This window comes from Chiloscyllium plagiosum, chromosome 25 (assembly GCF_004010195.1).
Source record: "Chiloscyllium plagiosum isolate BGI_BamShark_2017 chromosome 25, ASM401019v2, whole genome shotgun sequence".
In the NCBI taxonomy this organism is placed as follows: Eukaryota; Metazoa; Chordata; class Chondrichthyes; order Orectolobiformes; family Hemiscylliidae; genus Chiloscyllium; species Chiloscyllium plagiosum.
In genome coordinates, this window is record NC_057734.1 from 31,376,721 (window position 1) to 31,395,843 (window position 19,123).

Consider the following 19,123-nt stretch of genomic DNA (forward strand, 5'->3'; position numbering starts at 1 on the left):
TGAACTTAAGTGACTTAACTCAGAGTTAATGTCCTCCCCTCCACGCAAACCTTGGTGGATAAGGATTTGAGCAAGTCTTTTAGTTTATATGCTTACCACCATTATATTTTGCACATGATCACATGCAGAATTGGTTAATTGCTTTTAGATTAGATTAGATTCCCTATAGTGTGGAAACAGGCCCTTCAGCCCAACAAGTCCACATTGACCCTCCGAAGAGTAACCCACCCAGACCCATTTCCCTCTGACTGATGCACCTAACACTATGGGCAATTTAGAATGGCCAATTCACCTGACCTGCACACCTTTGGACTGTGGGAGGAAACCGGAGCACCCGGAGGAAACCCACGTAGACATGGGGAGAATGTGCAAACTCCACACAGACAGTTGCCCAAGGCCAGAATCAAACCTGGGTCCCTGGTGCTGTGAGGCAGCAGTGCTAACCACTGAGCCACTGTGCCGCCCTATTTTAGACCTGTTTTATTTTCGACTTCCCATTCTCTCAGGCTGAATCCAAGCTATGACGTTTATACAATCAGAAAATCTTATCAAATACTAAACACACTCTTTGGCATTCAGTTTGAATACCACTAATCACAACATCCACATAAACTATTCCAAATAAATTTTCAAATCAGACTGTACTCAAATTAATTTGAATCATGTTAACAAGCCTTAGTGCAATTACCAAACTGAAGGGCTCACCAGTTAATTGTTACTGACCTGAAGAGCATACAAAATGTTTGCAGCCTTTCTCCGCAGCCTGAAAGAGTGATATACAGGTTTTTATTTTTGCATGGTGGACATGATTATAAATTCTAAGTAACATTAGTATGAAACAAAAACGAACTTACATATTTTCCTGCTGCTTACCTTTATACAGAAATGCCCAATTCCTCTTATCTTAAAGGAGCCAGTTGGCTGTACGTTGTCAAGTTTGATGTAAACTGTTGTCCCTGCCACCTTAGAGAGCGAGAGACTCTCATTAAGTGGTGTGTTGATATGAAAGCTTTTTCGATCTGTCATAGCCATTGTCTATCAACTAAAGATTAAAATGAATGAATTAGTTTTATTTCTTTAAAAAAAGTACCCTTTCTCTTTATTTTTATTCCTTCTCTTCTCTTAAGTCAACCTTAACTTTATGTTTCGGAGATGTCGGTGTTGGACTGGGGTGTACAAAATTAAAAATCAACAACACCAGGTTATAGTCCAACTGTGTGCTTCCAATTAAACCTGTTGGACTATAACCTGGTGTTGTTGATTTTTAACTTTAACTTTATGTATTTGCATATTGCTTTCCCAGCTACAAAGATTATACTTTCCTCCCTTATATCTGGCACAGGAAATGAACTCAGCACAGTCTCACAAAGGTATATGGCTGTAGAATACATACTGTACATTAGATGAGACAATGCAACAATGGTGAACGATCTATTTCTTCAAGAACAAATACATTAGTGATAAGACAATGCTGTTACAAAGCACAACATGATTACAAACCATTATTGACATCACAAAGAAAATAATAATAAAGTGAGGATGGCTGATTAACAAGTTAACTGCAAACAGCTACAGTGAACTATGCTGAAAATTTCATGTTGCTCATCTTGGCCACATACATGAGCTTAACTTTGTATTACATCACGGCATTATAGCTAAAGTGTAGATTCAATGTTTTAACATTTGCTAATTTTATTTAACATTATAGTGTATACTGTTAATATAGTTGCAAAAAAGTACATGCAAGCTTCCTTCATCTCCATCATTATCTCAATTGTTGTCAAAGAGCAGGCAAGGAAATATACAATGCACCCAGTGAATATAGAGCTGGTAAATAGTGTTCTAATATTTAATCTGCAACACACCTTGAAGGCAATATCAAAGCCATTTGCATTCACTTTGAAGTTATTTTAATATGATTTCCTGTCCAATGGGTCAAATAAGCTGCTTTTGGTAGTGCTCACTGAGAAAGAAGAAAAAGCATTTATTTATATCGTGTCTTTCATGGATGCCTCAAATAATTTTACAGCCAAACACTTTTGAAATGTAGTCGCTGTTATTACATAGGAAATGACAATTTAGACACAAACATCCACAAATAGTAATGTGATGATGACCACATAACCTCTTTATTGTGTTGGTGATTGAGGAATAAATACCGGCTGGAACACGAGGGATCACAGTCGAGAGTGTGGTGCTGGAAAAGTACAGCCGGTCAGGCAGCATCCGAGGAGCAGGAGAATCAATGTTTCGGGAATAAGCCCTTCGTAAGGAATGAGGCCTGTGGGCCAAGGGGGCTGGGAGAAGGTAGCTGAGTGTGCGATAGGTAGGTGAAGGTGGGGGTGAAGGTGATAGGTCGGAGAGGATGGTGGAGTGGATGGGTGGGAAGGAAGATGGACAGGTAGGACAGGTCCAGAGATCTGAGATAAGGTGGGGGATGGGGAAATGAGGAAACTGGTGAAATCCACTTGCGGAAGCCTACTTGCGGAACGCTTCAGAGACTATCTCTGGGACACATGCATGAAGTAACCCCACCGCCCTGTGGCTGAACACTTTAACTCCCCCTCCCAAACCCCAAGGACATGCAGGTCCAGAGCCTCCTCCATCATCAAACTCTTACCGCCTTCCGCCTGGAGGAAGAACGCCTCAACTACTGCCTCGGGAACTTCCAACCACATGGAATCAATGTGGATTTCACCAGTTTCCTCACTTACCCTTCCCCCACCATCCCAGATCCAACCTTCCAACTCAGCCCAGCCCTCTTACACTGCTCATCTTCCTACCCACCTATCCGCTCCACCCTCCTCTCCAACCTACCACCTTCATTCCCCACCTTCATCTACCTATTGCACTCTCAGCTACCTTCCCCCGGCCTCACTCCCCCTCCCATTTATCTCCCAGCCCCCTTGGCCCACAAACCTCATTCCTGATGAAGGGCTTATGCCTGAAACTCTCCTGTTTCTAGGATGCTGCCTGGCTGGCTGTGCTTTTCCAGCACCACATTCTCGACTCTAATCACCAGCATTTGCAGTCCTCACTTTCTCCAGTGGGATAACTCCCTGTTCTTCTTCAAAACAATGATGTGGAATCAGTAATCCATGTGCCTCAGCAAAAGGGAACTTATCTCAATGATACATTCAAAAAATAATACTTCTAACAATGCAGGAGTCCCTCAGCTTTGATTCTCAGACTCACAAAGTACTTGAGGTGAGAGTGTTACCAACCAAGCCATAGCTAGCACTGAAGAAGAAACAGCAGCCAGAACACAGGTAATCACTTGTGATCAATACCTTACTACCTTTTACATCCATGTCACCAGAGAAATTAGACTGTATTTAAAGTTTTAACTAAAATACAACATTGCCCCTCCCCAAAAATGCAAAGCACCTCAATACATCACAACAGTATCAGCCAATTAAATATCTTTAAAATGTTGTCAGTATTGCAATATAGGAAACGTGGCAGCCAGTTTGTGCATGGCAAGATTCCACAACCGCCACAATATATTTTAGTTGTGAGAAAAAGGATACATGTTGCCTAGGACTCTGGAAAAAGCTCCTCTGCCCTTCTTTGAAAAACTATCCCATAATCATTGACTTCCAAAAGAACACACAGCGTTAAACATTTTCTCTGAAAGAGTGTAACTCCAGGAGGACAGCACAGCACCCCTTCAGTAGTGCTGAACATTTGCTCTCAACACTGCATGGCAAGTCATAGCTTCACGACTTAACAGAAAATATCTGACTTTGTGCTGCTTGTCAGTGCCATCAAAGGGCTTGAGGAGTTTTCAAAAGAACAAAGGCAATATGGCACTTGGAGTTGGTTAAATATATTTCTCATGATCAAATATTACTCCATTCCTATCTTCTTACACAGAATTTGGCATGCAGTAGGTGAGGGTGGAGGGGTAAGAAATCTGAAAAAAAGTGTGCAAAAAGGAATAAAGTGTACATTATCTTTAAAACTTCAAATCCTTTTGCATTTATGATATGTCTTGCAACAAGGAAGTTTGTGAATGAGCATCACACCGATATCACATTTCTCTGCACATTGTTTTAAGCAGATGCTGACTCTGGTATTCAAACAAAGAAGAATATCGCAGGAAGCATTCATATATGAACTCCACTGATGCAAAATATATTCTTGAACAGCAGTAACGCTGAATGTACTATTGTTATCTTGAAATAAGATAACAACAAATGAAGCACACAGACAGATTTTCCTCGAGCTGCAACAGCCATATAACTACTGATGGCCAGCAAACTGGTGGGAAGCAGTCAAGGGGGATCATCAAGCAGTTCTTTATCGTAAAGGTACTCAGAAGGTGAGAGAAAGAGAGGCGGGGGGGGGGGAAGAAATGGTCCAAACTCCAAAAAAAGCATGTAGAATCTTCTCCTCTGCAGACAATGGGATGATATCAAGGAAGATTTCCAGGAGATGAAGAGTCAGCAAACTTTGTTCTTTCCCTCGGAGGCCTCCAAGCCAATCTTCCAATCCACGATCCATAGGATGACACATGCTCACGTTTGCTCTTCGAGAAGGTGCACAGAGAGCAGCCTGAATGGAGAAGATGTCTCAGTAAAATCATCTTAGTCTGACATCCTGAGGATCAGAAAATCCTTTAACTCCACTCTGTACGACAGACAGCCCGCAGACAGCGCAGCCTCCGAGACATTCCTGTCCTCTATCTCAGGTTTCAGACAACAGCACGTGGGAGAGGCTGCACCAGCTGTTCTCTCTGGATGAGCTGACCATGGTCCTTGAGTCCTTAGAAAAGAATAAAACTCCCAGAGACAACGTCTTACCAGCCAAGTTGTGTTTGCCTCTGTGGGTCCTGATTGGCCAGGACCTGCTGGAGGTGTACAACAGTGTGCTTCTGGCTGGTGGCAAGTGTGAAGCCGTGAGGAAAGGTATCATCAGCCTCATCTCCAAGTGGAAGGGGGAGAGGGAGGAAATTAGAAATTGGTGACTAGCCTCACGGCTGAATGCAGGTTGCAAAATCCTGTCTAAGGTGTCCACCAACCAGATCAGGTCTGCTCTGGGCTTGGTGATCCCCCCGACCAAACCTGTGCTGTACCAAACAGGACGATATCTGAGAGCTTTGTGTTCCTCAGGGATATGATCACCTACATGCAGGACATGGGTGGATATCTGCCTCATCAGCCTGGACCAGGAGAAGGCCTTTAGCAGGATATTGCACACCTATATGTGGGACGTGTTCTCCAAAATGGACTTTGGGGAGGGAATCTGCAATTGGATCTCTACACCAACATGGTTAGTAAAGTCTCAATCAATGGGTGGGAATCAGACTGCTTCCCAGTCAGATCTGGAGTCAGGCAGGGCTGAAGAATTCATGAAGAAGGGCTCATGCCCGAAATGTCGATTCTCCTGCTCCTTGGATGCTGCCTGACCTGCTGCGCTTTTCCAGCAACACATTTTCAGCTCAGGCAGGGCTGCCCACTCTCCCCTGCCTTTTGTTTGTCCTATATAGAGCCTTTTGCCAAGTCCTTGCCTTTATGAAGGATGTGAGCCTGAGAGCAATGACCATTCCAGGCAGTAGGGGCTTGCAGGTCAAAGCCTCCCTCTACATGGATGATGTCACTGTTTTCTGCTTGGATCCACTATCAGTGTGCAGGTTGCTGAGCATCTGTGGCCAGTCTGAAGTGCCCTAGGGAGCCAAGGTAAATCGAGTCAAAAGGGAGGTCATTTTCTTTGGAGACTGGGTCAACTTATCCTTTATCCCTTCACTGTCAGGAGAGATTACCTGAAGGTGCTGGGAATAAGGATCAGAGGGGCCAGGCATGTACAAAAATTTGAGAGGAGTGTATTGTCAAGGTGAGGAGGAAACTGGGCTTTTGGAAGCACCGCTCTTGCTCCATTGCAGGTAAAAACCTGGTCATCCGGGTGTGAGGTACTCTCAATTGTTGAACAAGGTGCAGGTCTGGCCCATTCGCAGAAGCTGCACTGTTGCAGTCACCTGAGGTCAAAGATGGACTATGTCCACAGGAACACCAGGTACAAAGCTCTGATGCCCAATGCCTCCCTCACCTTGATGACCACCTTTGTGTGTAGCTGCATCAAGCTGTGCATAGATCCTAGGAACACAAACACCAAGTGTCACTTTGTACTAACTGTTCCCAATGTGGCAAAGGATGGGACTGGCCTCAGTACCACAGAATGCTCCAGGTCGTTGGACATCCTTCATGGAGAAATTTACAAATAGAAACACCTTTGACCACAAGTCCATCAGGCGGTGGTCAGATCTAGAGTCCTTGAAACATTGTGGGAGAAGGAAACAATGCCTCTTGTCAGGTTGTTGCACAAACATACTGTCAAAGTGATTTGCCTGAATGCCACATCACCAGAACTTTCCAACAAGCACAAAGACATCGCTTTGTCTGGTGATGAGAAGGGGACAACCCAAAATCTTTCACTACGCCCGGACTTTCTGCACCACCGCACACTGCCCTCGGAGAAGTGAGGGATATGAACAGGGGAGAGGGGTGGTGTTGGTATGGGTAGGCTGTCACACACATCTCCTTCTGGAATGTACATTTGTGAAGAGGGTCTGGAGAGAGCAGCAGTGTTTTTTGTCGACGTTCATCCCGAGTGGCTCCATGATGCAGGACTCTGCACTCTACTGTCTGTTACTTGGGACACACACCAAGAGGACCATCAACTCGGTTAAAGCCACTGTCTTTGGTCTGCCCAAATCTTGTTGACCTTCCAGTCCAAAGAGTTGACCTTGAACAAGTGTTTCAGACCGGCATCACGAGGTCAGAAGTGGGACGTTTGTTCAGGACTGCAAAATATTCAGCACTATTCGCTATTCCTCAGACAATCAAGCAGTCTGTGTCCATATGCAGCAAGACCTTGACATTTAAACAGAACTCACCTATCTCCACTGTACCTGTCCACCATCTACAAGGCATAACTCAGGAGTGTAATAATACCATCAGTTCTGAAGAAGGGTCACTGAAGCCGAAACGTTAACACTGCTTCCTCTCCACATTTGCTTCAACACATGCTGAGTTTTTAAAGCAATTTCTGTTTTTGTTTATGTGTGATAATACACACTGCTTGCCTGGATAAGTCTATTCCACCAGAAAAGAAACTCGACATAATGTAAGATAACACAGCCCACTTGATTACCACCACACTCACAAACAGTGGCAACAGTGTGTGTTACCTACAAGATGTACTGCAGCAACACACCAAGCATCCTCCAAAAGTACCTTCCAAACTGTAAACTAAACAACTCTGAAGGACAAGGGCAGCAAATGCATGGGCACACTGCTACCTGGAAACCATATTCTGGATCAGTGGTGCTGGAAGAACACAGCAATTCAGGCAGCATCCGACGAGCAGCAAAATCGACGTTTCGGACAAAAGCCCTTCATCAGGAATAAAGGCAGAGAGCCTGAAGCGTGGAGAGATAAGCTAGAGGAGGGTGGGGGTGGGGGTGGGGAGAAACCATACACAACGTCCTGTTTGGAACTAGATTGCCATTCCGTCATTGTCGCTGGTTCAAAGTCCTGGCACTCCCTTCCCAACCGCACCGCAGATGTGTCTATATTTCAAAATGTGCAACAGTTCAAGCAGCAGCCTCTGGGTAGTAAATGTTGGACAATCCAGTGATACTGACATCCTAGCAGTGCCCCCAATGGCCTTTATTAGCCCTACATTTGGTTAACTCTCATTTTGATCCTCAGTGCTTCAAGGTATATGATTAAAATTATTACAATCTTACTGAGGCACCTTAAGAGTGGAACATCCTGTAGTCAAATGATTTCACTACAAGGTCTGTGATATTTAAATTGAAATATTTTGTAATGTATTACTTTTTAACAAATTTTATGAACAAAGTATATTTTTGGATAAAGAAGAATTAGGATCCAATGTGCATTCAGACATACAGAAAACACAAAGGTGAGGAAGAGGTGTCGCTGGTTCACAATGAAAGCTTTTCAGCTGTTTTCAGCTGACTTGCAGCATTGGACTGACCCAAATCAAAGCAGGACTTATACACTTAATGGTACGGTCCCAGGCAGTGTTGCTGAACAAAGAGAACTTGGAATGCAAGTTCATAGTTCCTTGAAAGTAGAGTCACAGGGTAGACAGATAGTGAAGAAGGCTTTTGGTATGCTTTTCTTTACTGCTCAGAGCATTGAATATAGGAGTTGGGAGGTCATGTGGTGGCTGTACAGGACATTGGTTAGGCCACTTTTGGAATATTACGTGTAATTCTGGTCTCCTTCCTAACGGAAAGATGTTATGAAACTTGAAAGAGTTCAAAAAAGACTTACAAGAACATTGCCAGGGTTGGAGGATTTGAGGGACCGGTTGAATAGGCTGGGGCTGTTTTCCCTGGAGTGTCAGAGGCAGAGGGGTGATCTTATTGAGGTTTATAAAATCATGAGGAGCATGGATAGGATAAATAGACAACAAAGTCTTTCCCCTGGGGTGGGGGAGTCCAGAACTAGAGGGCATAGGTTTAGGGTGAGAGGGGAAATATATCAAAGAGACCTAAGGGGTAACTTTTTTGACACAGAGGGTGGTGGGTGTTTGGTATGAACTGCCAAAGTGGCAAAGGCTGGTACAATTACAGCATTTAAAAGGCATCTGGGTGAGTATATGAATAGGGTTTAGAGGTAAATGGACAAGTGCTGGCAAATGGGACTAGATTGGGTTAGGATATCTGGTGGACATGGACGGTTGGATCGAAGAGTCTGTTTCAGTGCTGCACTTTCCCAGAGTGTTATCAGGCTTTGCTGGCGCTACAAAAGACTGGTTCGAACTAGTTATTTATGTGACTACATGAGTGAAAGCATTGCTGACCCTATGATATTGGGTACAGTGCACGGAGTAGGGAAGCAGGAATAGGACAGCCTTGTGTCCGGTGGCCGAAGCACTCTGACAAGTCGCTTCAGCGTAAATGTGTCCCCAGGGTCCACCTTAAAGCTTGCTCCCATACTGTCAGTAACCTGCCTGGATACTCCTCCGTGCTTCACTGTGAGATCTTAACTCAATCTGCGAGAGTAAGTGTCATGCAGTTTCAGTGAAATCTCCAGCTCCAGCTTGAAGGGTTCTCCTCTGCACTCGGCGGCAGCACCAGCAGCGGCCGCACTGTTTCTCTCTCCGAGCCCCTGGGGCTCCCTGCGGGCTGAAACTGCGATCAGCTGCGGGAGGCGAGCCGGACACAGACCCGAGGCCCCTCCCTGGACCCGGTTACCAATCCACCCCGGGGGAATCCTTTTCCATCTCGGTGATCCCATAACCAAGCTGTGCTAGGAGAGGTCAAAGTGAAGTTCTTGCAAGTAATTATACTAAATGCTGAAAACAAAATTACTTACGCTGTCGATACCTACCACTTGTGCAGTGTTTTGTAAATCCAGCACTGCCAATGCCTAGCCAGTGGATTTCTTTCCTCAACAATAACTGTTCGTTCTGTGTTTTCGGGCTCCTTACAGATGAGGAGATTGGCACTTTCCCAGGGTGTTATCAGGCTTTGCTGGCGCTACAAAAGACTGGTTCGAACTAGCTGCCTGGGCACAATGTTATTTATGTGACTACATTGCTGACTCCACTTCTGGCTCTGAAAAGCCCAATCTTCCCTGGCATGCATCGGCTTTGCAAACCCGCTCCAACTTAATACAAAGCGTGGAAATAGATGTACCCCCTTTCAGTGAGAATGGTACTCAAAATATGAGGGATCTAATGAGAATAGCTCTGCTCCCATTGTCAAAACAGGACACAGATTCAAGGTTACTGGCACAATTAAAAAATAACATGAGGAAAAATGCTTTTGTTTACAATGGAAAGTTGTTAGCATCTGGAATGCACTTCCAGAAAGGATGGTGGGAGCAGGGAGCAACTTCAATGGATGCTCTCAAACAGACTGAGACAAGCCTATGAAGGGGAAATAATTACAGGATTACAAGGAGGGAAGATAAGTGGGACGAACTGAACTGCTCTGGCACAGAACTGCACAGGCTCAGTGGAACAAAAGCTGTCAATTTGTGCTATAAAACACCGATATTTATTTATTCAAGATTGTTTGGTAATTTTGCGTTGTTTCATATCTTCGATGTTAGCCTCATCACTGTTTCGTGTGATCCTTCAATATAGTTGTTTGTCTCTTTTTCTGTGCTGTATTTTATTGATCATACAAAGTTCACAGTTTTTGAAGTATTGGCTGTAAGCTTTTCTAATTCTTTACAATCCTTTTTTTCAGTATTTCTTGTGGAACTTGCCTTGAGGTAAGCCTGCAGATGCAGGAGGTGGTAAAGAAGGCAAATGATATGTTGGCTTTCATTGTGAGAGGTTTCGAGTTCAGGAGCAAGGATGTTGTTTTTGCAGTTATACTGGGCCTTGGTGAGGCCACAGCTGAAAATGTGTTGCTGGAAAAGCGCAGCAGGTCAGGCAGCATCCAAGGAACAGGAGAATCGACATTTCGGGCATAAGCCCTTCTTCAGGCTTATGCCCAAAACGTCGATTCTCCTGTTCCTTGGATGCTGCCTGACCTGCTGCGCTTTTCCAGCAACACATTTTCAGCTCTGATGTCCAGCATCTGCAGTCCTCACTTTCTCCTTGGTGAGGCCATATCTAGATTATTGTGTACAGTTTTGGTCTCCTTGTCTGAGGAAGGATACTCTTGAGGGAGTACAGCGTAGGTTTACCAGGCTGCTTATGGGGATGACGGGACTGACAAATGAGGAGAGATTGACTAGGTTAGGATTGATTTTGCTGGAGTTCAGACAAATGAGGGAGAATCTCATAGAGTTTTATGAAATTCTAACAGGACTAGACAGTGTAGATGCAGGGAGGATGTCCCCAATGGTAGGTGTGTCCAGAGCCAGAGAGCATGCTTTGAGGTTTCAGGGTCGACCATTTAGAACAGGAATGAGGAAACATTTCTTCACCTAAAGAGTGGTAGAATTCATTACCACAGGAAGTAGTTGATGCCAAAACATTGAATGTATGCAAGAGGTAACTAGATATAGCACTTGGGGTGAATGGGATCAAGGGTTAAGGAGAGAAAGCAGGGTTAGGCTATCGAGTTGGACTATCAGCCATGGTTGTGATGAATGGTGGAGCAGGCTTAAAGGGCCAAGTGGTCTCCTCTTGCTCGTACCTTCTATGTTGGGCCGTTGGCTGAGAGAATCAGCTACTGAAAGGATATCACCTTTCAATCCTAAATTGCATAGCATCTAAAGCAAAGAAACAAGCACTTTTGCCAATTGGTCTGTGTCAGGGTTCATGATCTGGTTGAACCTCCTCCTACCCTACGTTATCTAACTCTACTTGCATATCATTCTATTCTTTTTTATCTTCCTTAGGTGAAAAAAGAATTCTCTTGAAATCTGCATTGGATTTATTAGTAACTATCTCATATTTATGCCCCGTGCATTCGAATTCACTCACACGTGGAAATGTTTTCTCTATGCCTATCAAACACCTTCATTATTTTAAATACCTTGTTTAGATCATTCCTAAGTCTTTTTTTTTAAAGAAAAGTGTCTCAACCTATTTAGTTTTTCCCAATAGTTGTCATCTCCCCATTTTAATACCACCTTTATAAGCCCTCACAAATGCTACTCTATCAATAGACAATAGGTGCAGGAGTAGGCCATTCTGCCCTTCGAGCCTGCACCACCATTCAATATGATCATGGCTGACCATCCTTAATCAGTATCTTGTTCCTGCCTTATCTCCATAACCCTTGATTCCACTATCCTTGAGAGCTCTATCCAACTCTTTCTTAAATGAATCCAGAGACTGCGCCTCCATTGCCCTCCGGGGCAGAGCATTCCACACAGCCACCACTCTCTGGGTGAAGAGGTTTCTCCTCATCTCTGTCCTAAATGGTCTACCCCATATTTTTAAGCTGTGTCCTCTGGTTTGGCACTGTGGGATATAGGTGAATTAATGTTATTTCTGCAATTATAAGTTCTGAGATAGAGGATTGTTTCTCGGCTAAGAGCTGAGTTAACAAGAATGGGAACTACATAGAGGAAGTATATAATCCGTTAAAAAAAATGGTATGTCAAGCATGAGACGTGATTACAAAACAATAGTAGAAATACAGGCACTAGATAAAATGCTGTGAAGAGAGGCCTGTATAAACACCTGTTTTCCCACTTGTATGGGGACACAGGAACAAACCCTAATTAAAGAGGTCATAAAGGTCAGAGTGGCCTCCGGAGAGGAATAAATGCTGATAAAGAAAGGATATGCCTAGCGGTGACCTGCAGTGAGATGACGTCAAACAACCTTATGGGGGCCAGAGATAGGCATTTGTCACGGACAAGGCCGGATAAACAGAAGTTGTGGGATCAGTCTTAAGGAAATGAGTGACGTAAGCGGAGGAGGGAGCAAACAATGAAATAAGAAAAAATATGGGGATTCAAACTGTATAAATTTCGAGAGTTTGTTGGATTTGATGTGTATTTGTCATTGCCTTACCTGGCATTAGACATTGCACCCACTTGCAAGTGTACAAATAAACGGCACTACTGTTTCAGATTTTTGGTCTCGGACTGAAATTATTGAAGTGAGTGAGCTTTTGTTTCTCACAGCACTCATCCATATTCGGAAACATGTTTCCTGTCTCCAGAGTATCCAATCCTTTTATATGTCTCAATCAGATCCCCTCTCAGTCTTCTAAACTCAAGGGTATACAAGCCCAGTCGCTCAAGTCTTTCAGCGTAACGTAGTCCCGCCATTCCAGGAATTGACCTTGTGAACCTACGCTGCACTCCCTCAATAGCCAGAATGTCTTTCCTCAAATTTGGAGACTAGAACTGCACACGGTACGTGAGGTGTGGTCTCACCAGGACCCTGTACAGCTGCAGAAGAACCTTTTTGCTTCTATACTCAATCCCTCTTGTTATGAAGGCCAGCATACTATTAGCCTTCTTCACTACCTGCTGTACCTGCATGCTTACCTTCATTGACTGGTGTACAAGAACACCCAGATCTCTTTGTACTACCCCTTTACCTAAATTGATTCCATTTAGGTAGTAATTTGAACTATCATTTTGAACTATGAACACCTGAACTACACATTGGACTCTAAAGCATTTCATAACCAAATTTCCATGCACATTTAATACAGCTTCCTTGCTTTTTAATTTTTGTTCATCTGGAAATTAATCAGTGTTTTGTTAGCATTTTTATAATCTAGTTAACGTGTATTCCTATTATCAGTGACTTATGAATATACCTTTGCTCCTTTACTCTATTTAAACTCTCACTTTTCAAGGAGGTGTGGCTTTCTTTTTCCTCTAGCCTCAATGCATTACCTCACACTTACATAAACTTAAAGTAATTTGTCTTTTATATGTCCAGCCTGCATCTCTTTTTTTCTCACAATCTTTCTGGGTGTTAACTATTTCCTTGATTTGGTGAAATAGTTCCTCAAAATAAATTAGATTTGCAGTTCTGGATGTAGGTTTGCTTGCTGAGCTGGAAGGTTTATTTTTGGACATTTCATCACCATACTTGGTAACACCATCAGCAAACCTCCAAATGATGCACTGGTGGCATGGCCCACTTTCTATTTATGTGTTGAGGGTTCCTTGGGTGAGTGATGTCATTTCCTGTTCTTTTTGTATCTTCACAGATGATATCTACACTATCACTAGTATCCTTACATATAAATGAGGAAGGACACCACTTCGAATGGAACAACACATCCATCCTAGGACAAGCCAAACACACACGAGAATTCCCAGAAGCATGGCATTCCAATTGGAACTCTATCAACAAACACATTGACTTGGATTCCATTTACCACCCCCTGAGAAAAAGAATGGGAAATGACATCACCACAGGAAATTATGTCACCCACCAAAGGAAACTAAACACATAAATAGAAAGCGGACCATGCCACCAGTGCTTCATCTGGAGGCTCACTGATGATGTTAACGAGTCTGGTGACAAAATGTCTGAAAACGAACCTTCCAGCTCAGCGAGTAAACCTACATCCAGAACCTCAACCTGAGCTACAAATCTTCTCAAAACACGTTGGATTTGCAGTCTTAGGAAAATGGAGAAAGTGAGGACTGCAGAAGCTGGAGATTTCAGAGTTGAGAGTGTGGTACTGGAGAAGCACTGCAGGTCAGGCAGCATCCGAGGAGCAGGAGAATCGATGTTTCAGGCAAAAGCCCTTCATCAGGAATGAGGCCTTATGCAACTTTGTATCATAAATGAATGAATCATCCCGAGGTGTTTGGTAGTGCAACCATGGAGTTGGTCTGACAAAAGGAGATAAAGTCCAAAGAGGCATGGGTCTGTGAGGGTGTCGTTTTTGTTAAAAGCATTTAGGAATTTTTAAAATATCAACAATGTCCCTGGAGTTATATTTGAGATTTTGTGTGTACCTATACAAATACAAACTTTTGTGAGGTATCACAAGCGTTTTGTTTTCCAATGCAGGATACCAATTTTGTATCAGATTACAATTCTCGTCTCCCTGCTATAGGAAAGATGTGAAACTTGAAAGACTGCAGAAAAGATTTGCAAGGATGCTGCCGGAGTTAGAGAGTTTGAGCGAGAGAGAGAGGCTGGGGCTATTTATCCTGGAGTGTCAGAGGTTGAGGGGTGATCTTATAGAGGATTATAAAATTATAATGGGCATAGATAGAGTGAATAGACAAGGTCTTTTTCCCAGGATAGGATAATCCAAAACTAGAGGGCATAGGTTAAAAGTGAGAGTGGAAAGATATAAAAGGGACCGAAGGGACAAATTTCTCATGCAGAAGGTAGTGCATGTGTGGAATGAGCTGCCAAAGAAAGTGGTGGAAGCTAGTACAATCATAACATTTGAAAGACATCTGGATGAGGATATGAATAGGATGAGTTTAGAGGGATATGGGCCAAATGCTGGCAAATGGGACTAGGATATCTGGTCAGCATGCATATGTTGGACCAAAGGTTTTTTTCTGTGCTGTACAATTCTATGATCTGTTATATGGATGTCACCAGCAGGCTGCTTTGTCAATGTGCACATTCAGAAAATTATCCCTTGTGTGGAGTTCACCTATTTGCCAAACACTGGGAATTTGCATTGGTCAAACACTAGAAGAAAAGAACTCCTCTTTTATCTTAGATTTTCATTTTATTTCTAGATGCTGCCTCACAGCGCCAGAGACCCGGGTTCAATTCCTGCCTTAGACAACTGTCTGTGTGGAGTTTGCACATTCTCCCCGTGTCTGCGTGGGTTTCCTCCGGGTGCTCCGGTTTCCTCCCACAGTCCAAAAATGTGCAGGTTAGGTGAATTGGACATGTTAAATTGCCCGTAGTGTTAGGTGAAGGGGTAAATGTAAGGAATGGGTCTGGGTGGGCTGCTCTTCGGAGGGTCAGTGTGGACTTGTTGGGCCGAAGGGCCTGTTTCCACACTGTAGGGAATCTAATCTAATCTAATCTAATCTAATCTAACAAATTCGACATTGTCATAGTCATAGAGACGTACAGCACGGAAACAAACCCTTCGATCCAACTCGTCCAAACCGACCAGATATCCTAACCTAATCTAGTCCCATTTGCCAGCACTTGGCCCATATCCCTCTGAACTTTTCCTATTCATATACCAATCCAGAAATCTTTTAAATGCTATAATTGTGCCAGCCTCAACCACTTCTTCTGGCAGCTCATTCCATACACGCACAACACTCTGTTTGAAAATGTTGCCCCTTAGGTCCCTGTTAAATTTTCCCCCTCACCCTAAACCTGTGCCCTCTAGTTCTGGACTCCCCCACCCCAATGAAAAGATCTTGTCTCTTTACCCTATCCATGCCCCTCATGATTTTATAAACCTCTAGAAGGTCACCCCTCAGCCTCCGACACTCCAGGGAAAACAGCCCCAGCCTCTTCAGCCTCTCCCTATAGCTCAAATCCTCCAACCCTGGCAACATCCTTGTAAATCTTTTCTGAACCCTTTCAGGTTTTATGTATCATCTTTTGTTAGATTAGACAGCCTGCAAAGTTATTTTGCATAATGTTTAACCTGTAAATATCTTGGCATCAATTTATTTGAAACATCACAATTGAAATAAAAAATAGAGTCCATCAAACAGTCCCTTAAGTTGTACACTTTAGTGCAATACTTGGAGTTGTTGCAATGCCTATGCTATCATGCTGAGCTTCTATTAGCTAATTTATTCTTGTGTGGTTATTAACCTATATTTGGCTAAATGCTCAGTAAAGACGCTGAAAGTCATTTTTTTCTGCAACCACATCATTTGTTGAACAGTATTAAATTGTATTCTAATTTGATGGCATTTCCATTCAAAGCAATAATTCGATTCAACGATAATTAATACTAACATGGCATTGAATTAAGTGCCAAGTTGTTTTCCAGTTTCCAGTTTATGTTCAGCATTTATAGGGACATAATCAGTAGAGGTGATGAAAAGGGCAAGTAAACTCAAAGATCCTGAAGAAAAATAACTCACAACAGATAATACAATTTTTAAATTTCATTAGTAGTGCAATTGACAAAGACCTGAGAGTCTTACCTTTGGTTCCCTGGAAGGCATACAGCAAATCAATGGCATCCAAAAGGGTCACTAAATCATTTCTCCTTTTGCTAACTTACAAGTAAATATTTCTCAGACTTTATATTCTGGAAATATTTTTCTTTATTGTGTCCAAATAATAGATGTTAATAAAGTGGAAGATCCCAACTGCTATTGAAACTGGAAGTCAAGGGTAGATACTAATGTAAAGCCCTCTACCTTCAGAAATAGTTCAGTTGGTTACTATTTCTCCCTCAGTACTGAACACAAATAAGAGAAGATTGCATAATACATGTCCTTGAAATTATTTGAAAACAAGTCAGGATCAACTTAATGCAACATCTACTGTAAAGAAAGTTTTGCAAAACATAAAATTCACAAGCAAGCCTTGCTAAAACTTTGCCAAGATTTCCTCTGGCATTTGCTGACAAAACTTCTTGTGTAATGGAATACTAAGCCAGAGATTCTAGTTCATCGGCGACTGACTAATCACAGACATCTACTTCTAACCCAGCAATTCCCACAGCTGCCTGGACTACCTACACTTCCTCCCAACCTGCCTCCTGTAAAAATGCCATCCTTTATTCCCAACTCCCCCTCCTCCGCCGCATCTGTCCCAGGATGACCAATTCCACCATAGAAAATCCTAGGTGGCTTCCTTCTTCAAAGATCGCAATTTCCCCTCCCGCATGGTCGTCAATGCCTTCCAGCGCACCTCCTCCACTTCGCGCACCTCCGCTCTTGAATCCCAGCCCTCCCAATGCAACCAGGACTGAATCCCCCTGGTTTGCATCGCATCATCCTCCCTCACTTCCACCACCTACAAACAGATCCCACCACTAGGGATATATTTCCCTCCCCACCTCCATCAGCATTTTGGAGAGACCATTCCCTCCATGACTCCCTTGTCAGAACAAGACCCACCATCAGCCTACACCCCACTCCCGGCACCTTCCCCTGCCACCATAAGAATTGCAAAACCTGCGCCCACACCTCCCCCTTCATGTCCATCCAAGTCCCCAAAGGATCCTTTGACATCCGACAGAAATTTACTTCCACAAATGTCATCTACTGTATCCGTTGCACTTGATGTGGTCTCCTCTATATCGGGGAGACAGATTGCCAACTTGCAGTACGTTTCAGAGAACATCTCTGGGACACTCGTACCAACCAACCCCACCTCCCCATGGTTGAAGACTTCAACACCCCCTCCCACTCCACCAAGGACATGCTGGTCCTGGGCCTCCTCCATCACCAAACCCTAACCATCCGATGCCTTGGGATCCTGCAACCACACAGGATTAATGTGGATTTCACCAGTTTCCTCATTTCCCTTCCCCCCCTCAGCCCCCTGACCCACAAGCCTCACTCCTGATGAAGGGCTTATGTCCAAAACATCATTTCTCCTGCCCCTCGGATGCTGCCTACCTGCTGTGCTTTTCTAGCACCACACTCTCGACTCTGATCTCCAGCCTCTGCAGTCCTCACTTTCTCCCATTGACAGTATTTGTAGACCATCCACCAGTAAAGTTGCTGCCAAACAGATTGTTCTTGAAATTGTAACATATTAATGAAGGGTTTTGTATGGCATTTTTCAAACTGTGGAATGTACCAGATAGACTGTGTTCTTCTTTGTTCATCTAAGTGTCTTTTTTCCAAAAGGCTACAAAATTGTGTAAAAGTTTTATACTCTCTAATGTCACTTAAATTGTTGTAGCATTTTTAAAACCTTATGTACAAGGGTGCAGGACATAGATACAAACAAGTAACTACTGTATTTTATTCCCTACTCATACGGAAATGTAAAGAGTACTCCCCTCTCGTTATCCCTGTTGCCAAGCTATGATTTGAGATTTCTAGTCCTGAAAAATGTTGCTTTAGTGTTGCAATAGTACTGTAGGAGGGAGGGAGGGGAGAGGACACAAGCTGTCTTTCATTTCTTGAGCATACAATCCAGAATGACATTTCAGAGCAGGACTGAGGAAGCATTGCTAGCTGTAGAAGACATGCTAAACCACAGTCTTACAGGCTATGGGGAGATGTAGCAAAGTGGAAATGTTACTAGATTAGTAATCAAATATCTGAGGCTACTGTTTTGGGGACATGGGTTTGAATCTCATAATGGCCAGTAGTGAACTTAGAATTCAAGAACACACTGGAATAAACAGCTAACCAAATAGTGATCATGTAACCAGTGTCATAAAAATCCTACTCATTCACCAATGACTTTCAGGAAAGGAAATCTGTCACTCTTACCTTGCCTAGGCCACATGTAGTGGCACAGTTGTGCAATAGTTAGCAAGTTAGTAAGTTTGCAGATGACACCAAAATTGGAGGTGCAGTGGACAGCGAAGAGGGTTACCTCAGATTACAACAGGATCTGGACCAGATGGGCCAATGGGCTGAGAAGTGGCAGATGGAGTTTAATTCAGATAAATGTGAGGTGCTGCATTTTGGGAAAACAAATCTTAGCAGGACTTATACACTTCATGGTAAGGTCCTAGGCAGTGTTGCTGAACAAAGAGATCTTGGAGTGCAGGTTCATAGCTCCTTGAAAGTGGAGTCGCAGGTAGATAGGATAGTGAATAAGGCGTTTGGTATGC

General features: G+C 43.4%; 1 protein-coding gene across 6 annotated transcripts in view; it reads right to left on the reverse strand.

The window, feature by feature from the left end:
* Positions 1–19,123, reverse strand: part of sdsl (serine dehydratase-like) — a 73,264-nt gene that overhangs the window by 31,537 nt on the left and 22,604 nt on the right. For 2 of the 6 annotated variants that reach the window (XM_043715836.1, XM_043715835.1), the window contains 3 exons: positions 1,866–1,963; positions 874–1,042; positions 724–763 (listed from right to left, as the gene is read on the reverse strand). In XM_043715836.1, the coding sequence (XP_043571771.1) occupies positions 724–763; positions 874–1,032 (199 nt within the window). In that variant the 5' untranslated portion in view covers positions 1,033–1,042; positions 1,866–1,963. Of the gene's footprint in view, positions 1–723; positions 764–873; positions 1,043–1,865; positions 1,964–9,353; positions 9,541–19,123 lie in introns of those variants that run through there. The other 4 variants (XM_043715833.1, XM_043715834.1, XM_043715837.1 and 1 more) reach the window with 4 other exon arrangements.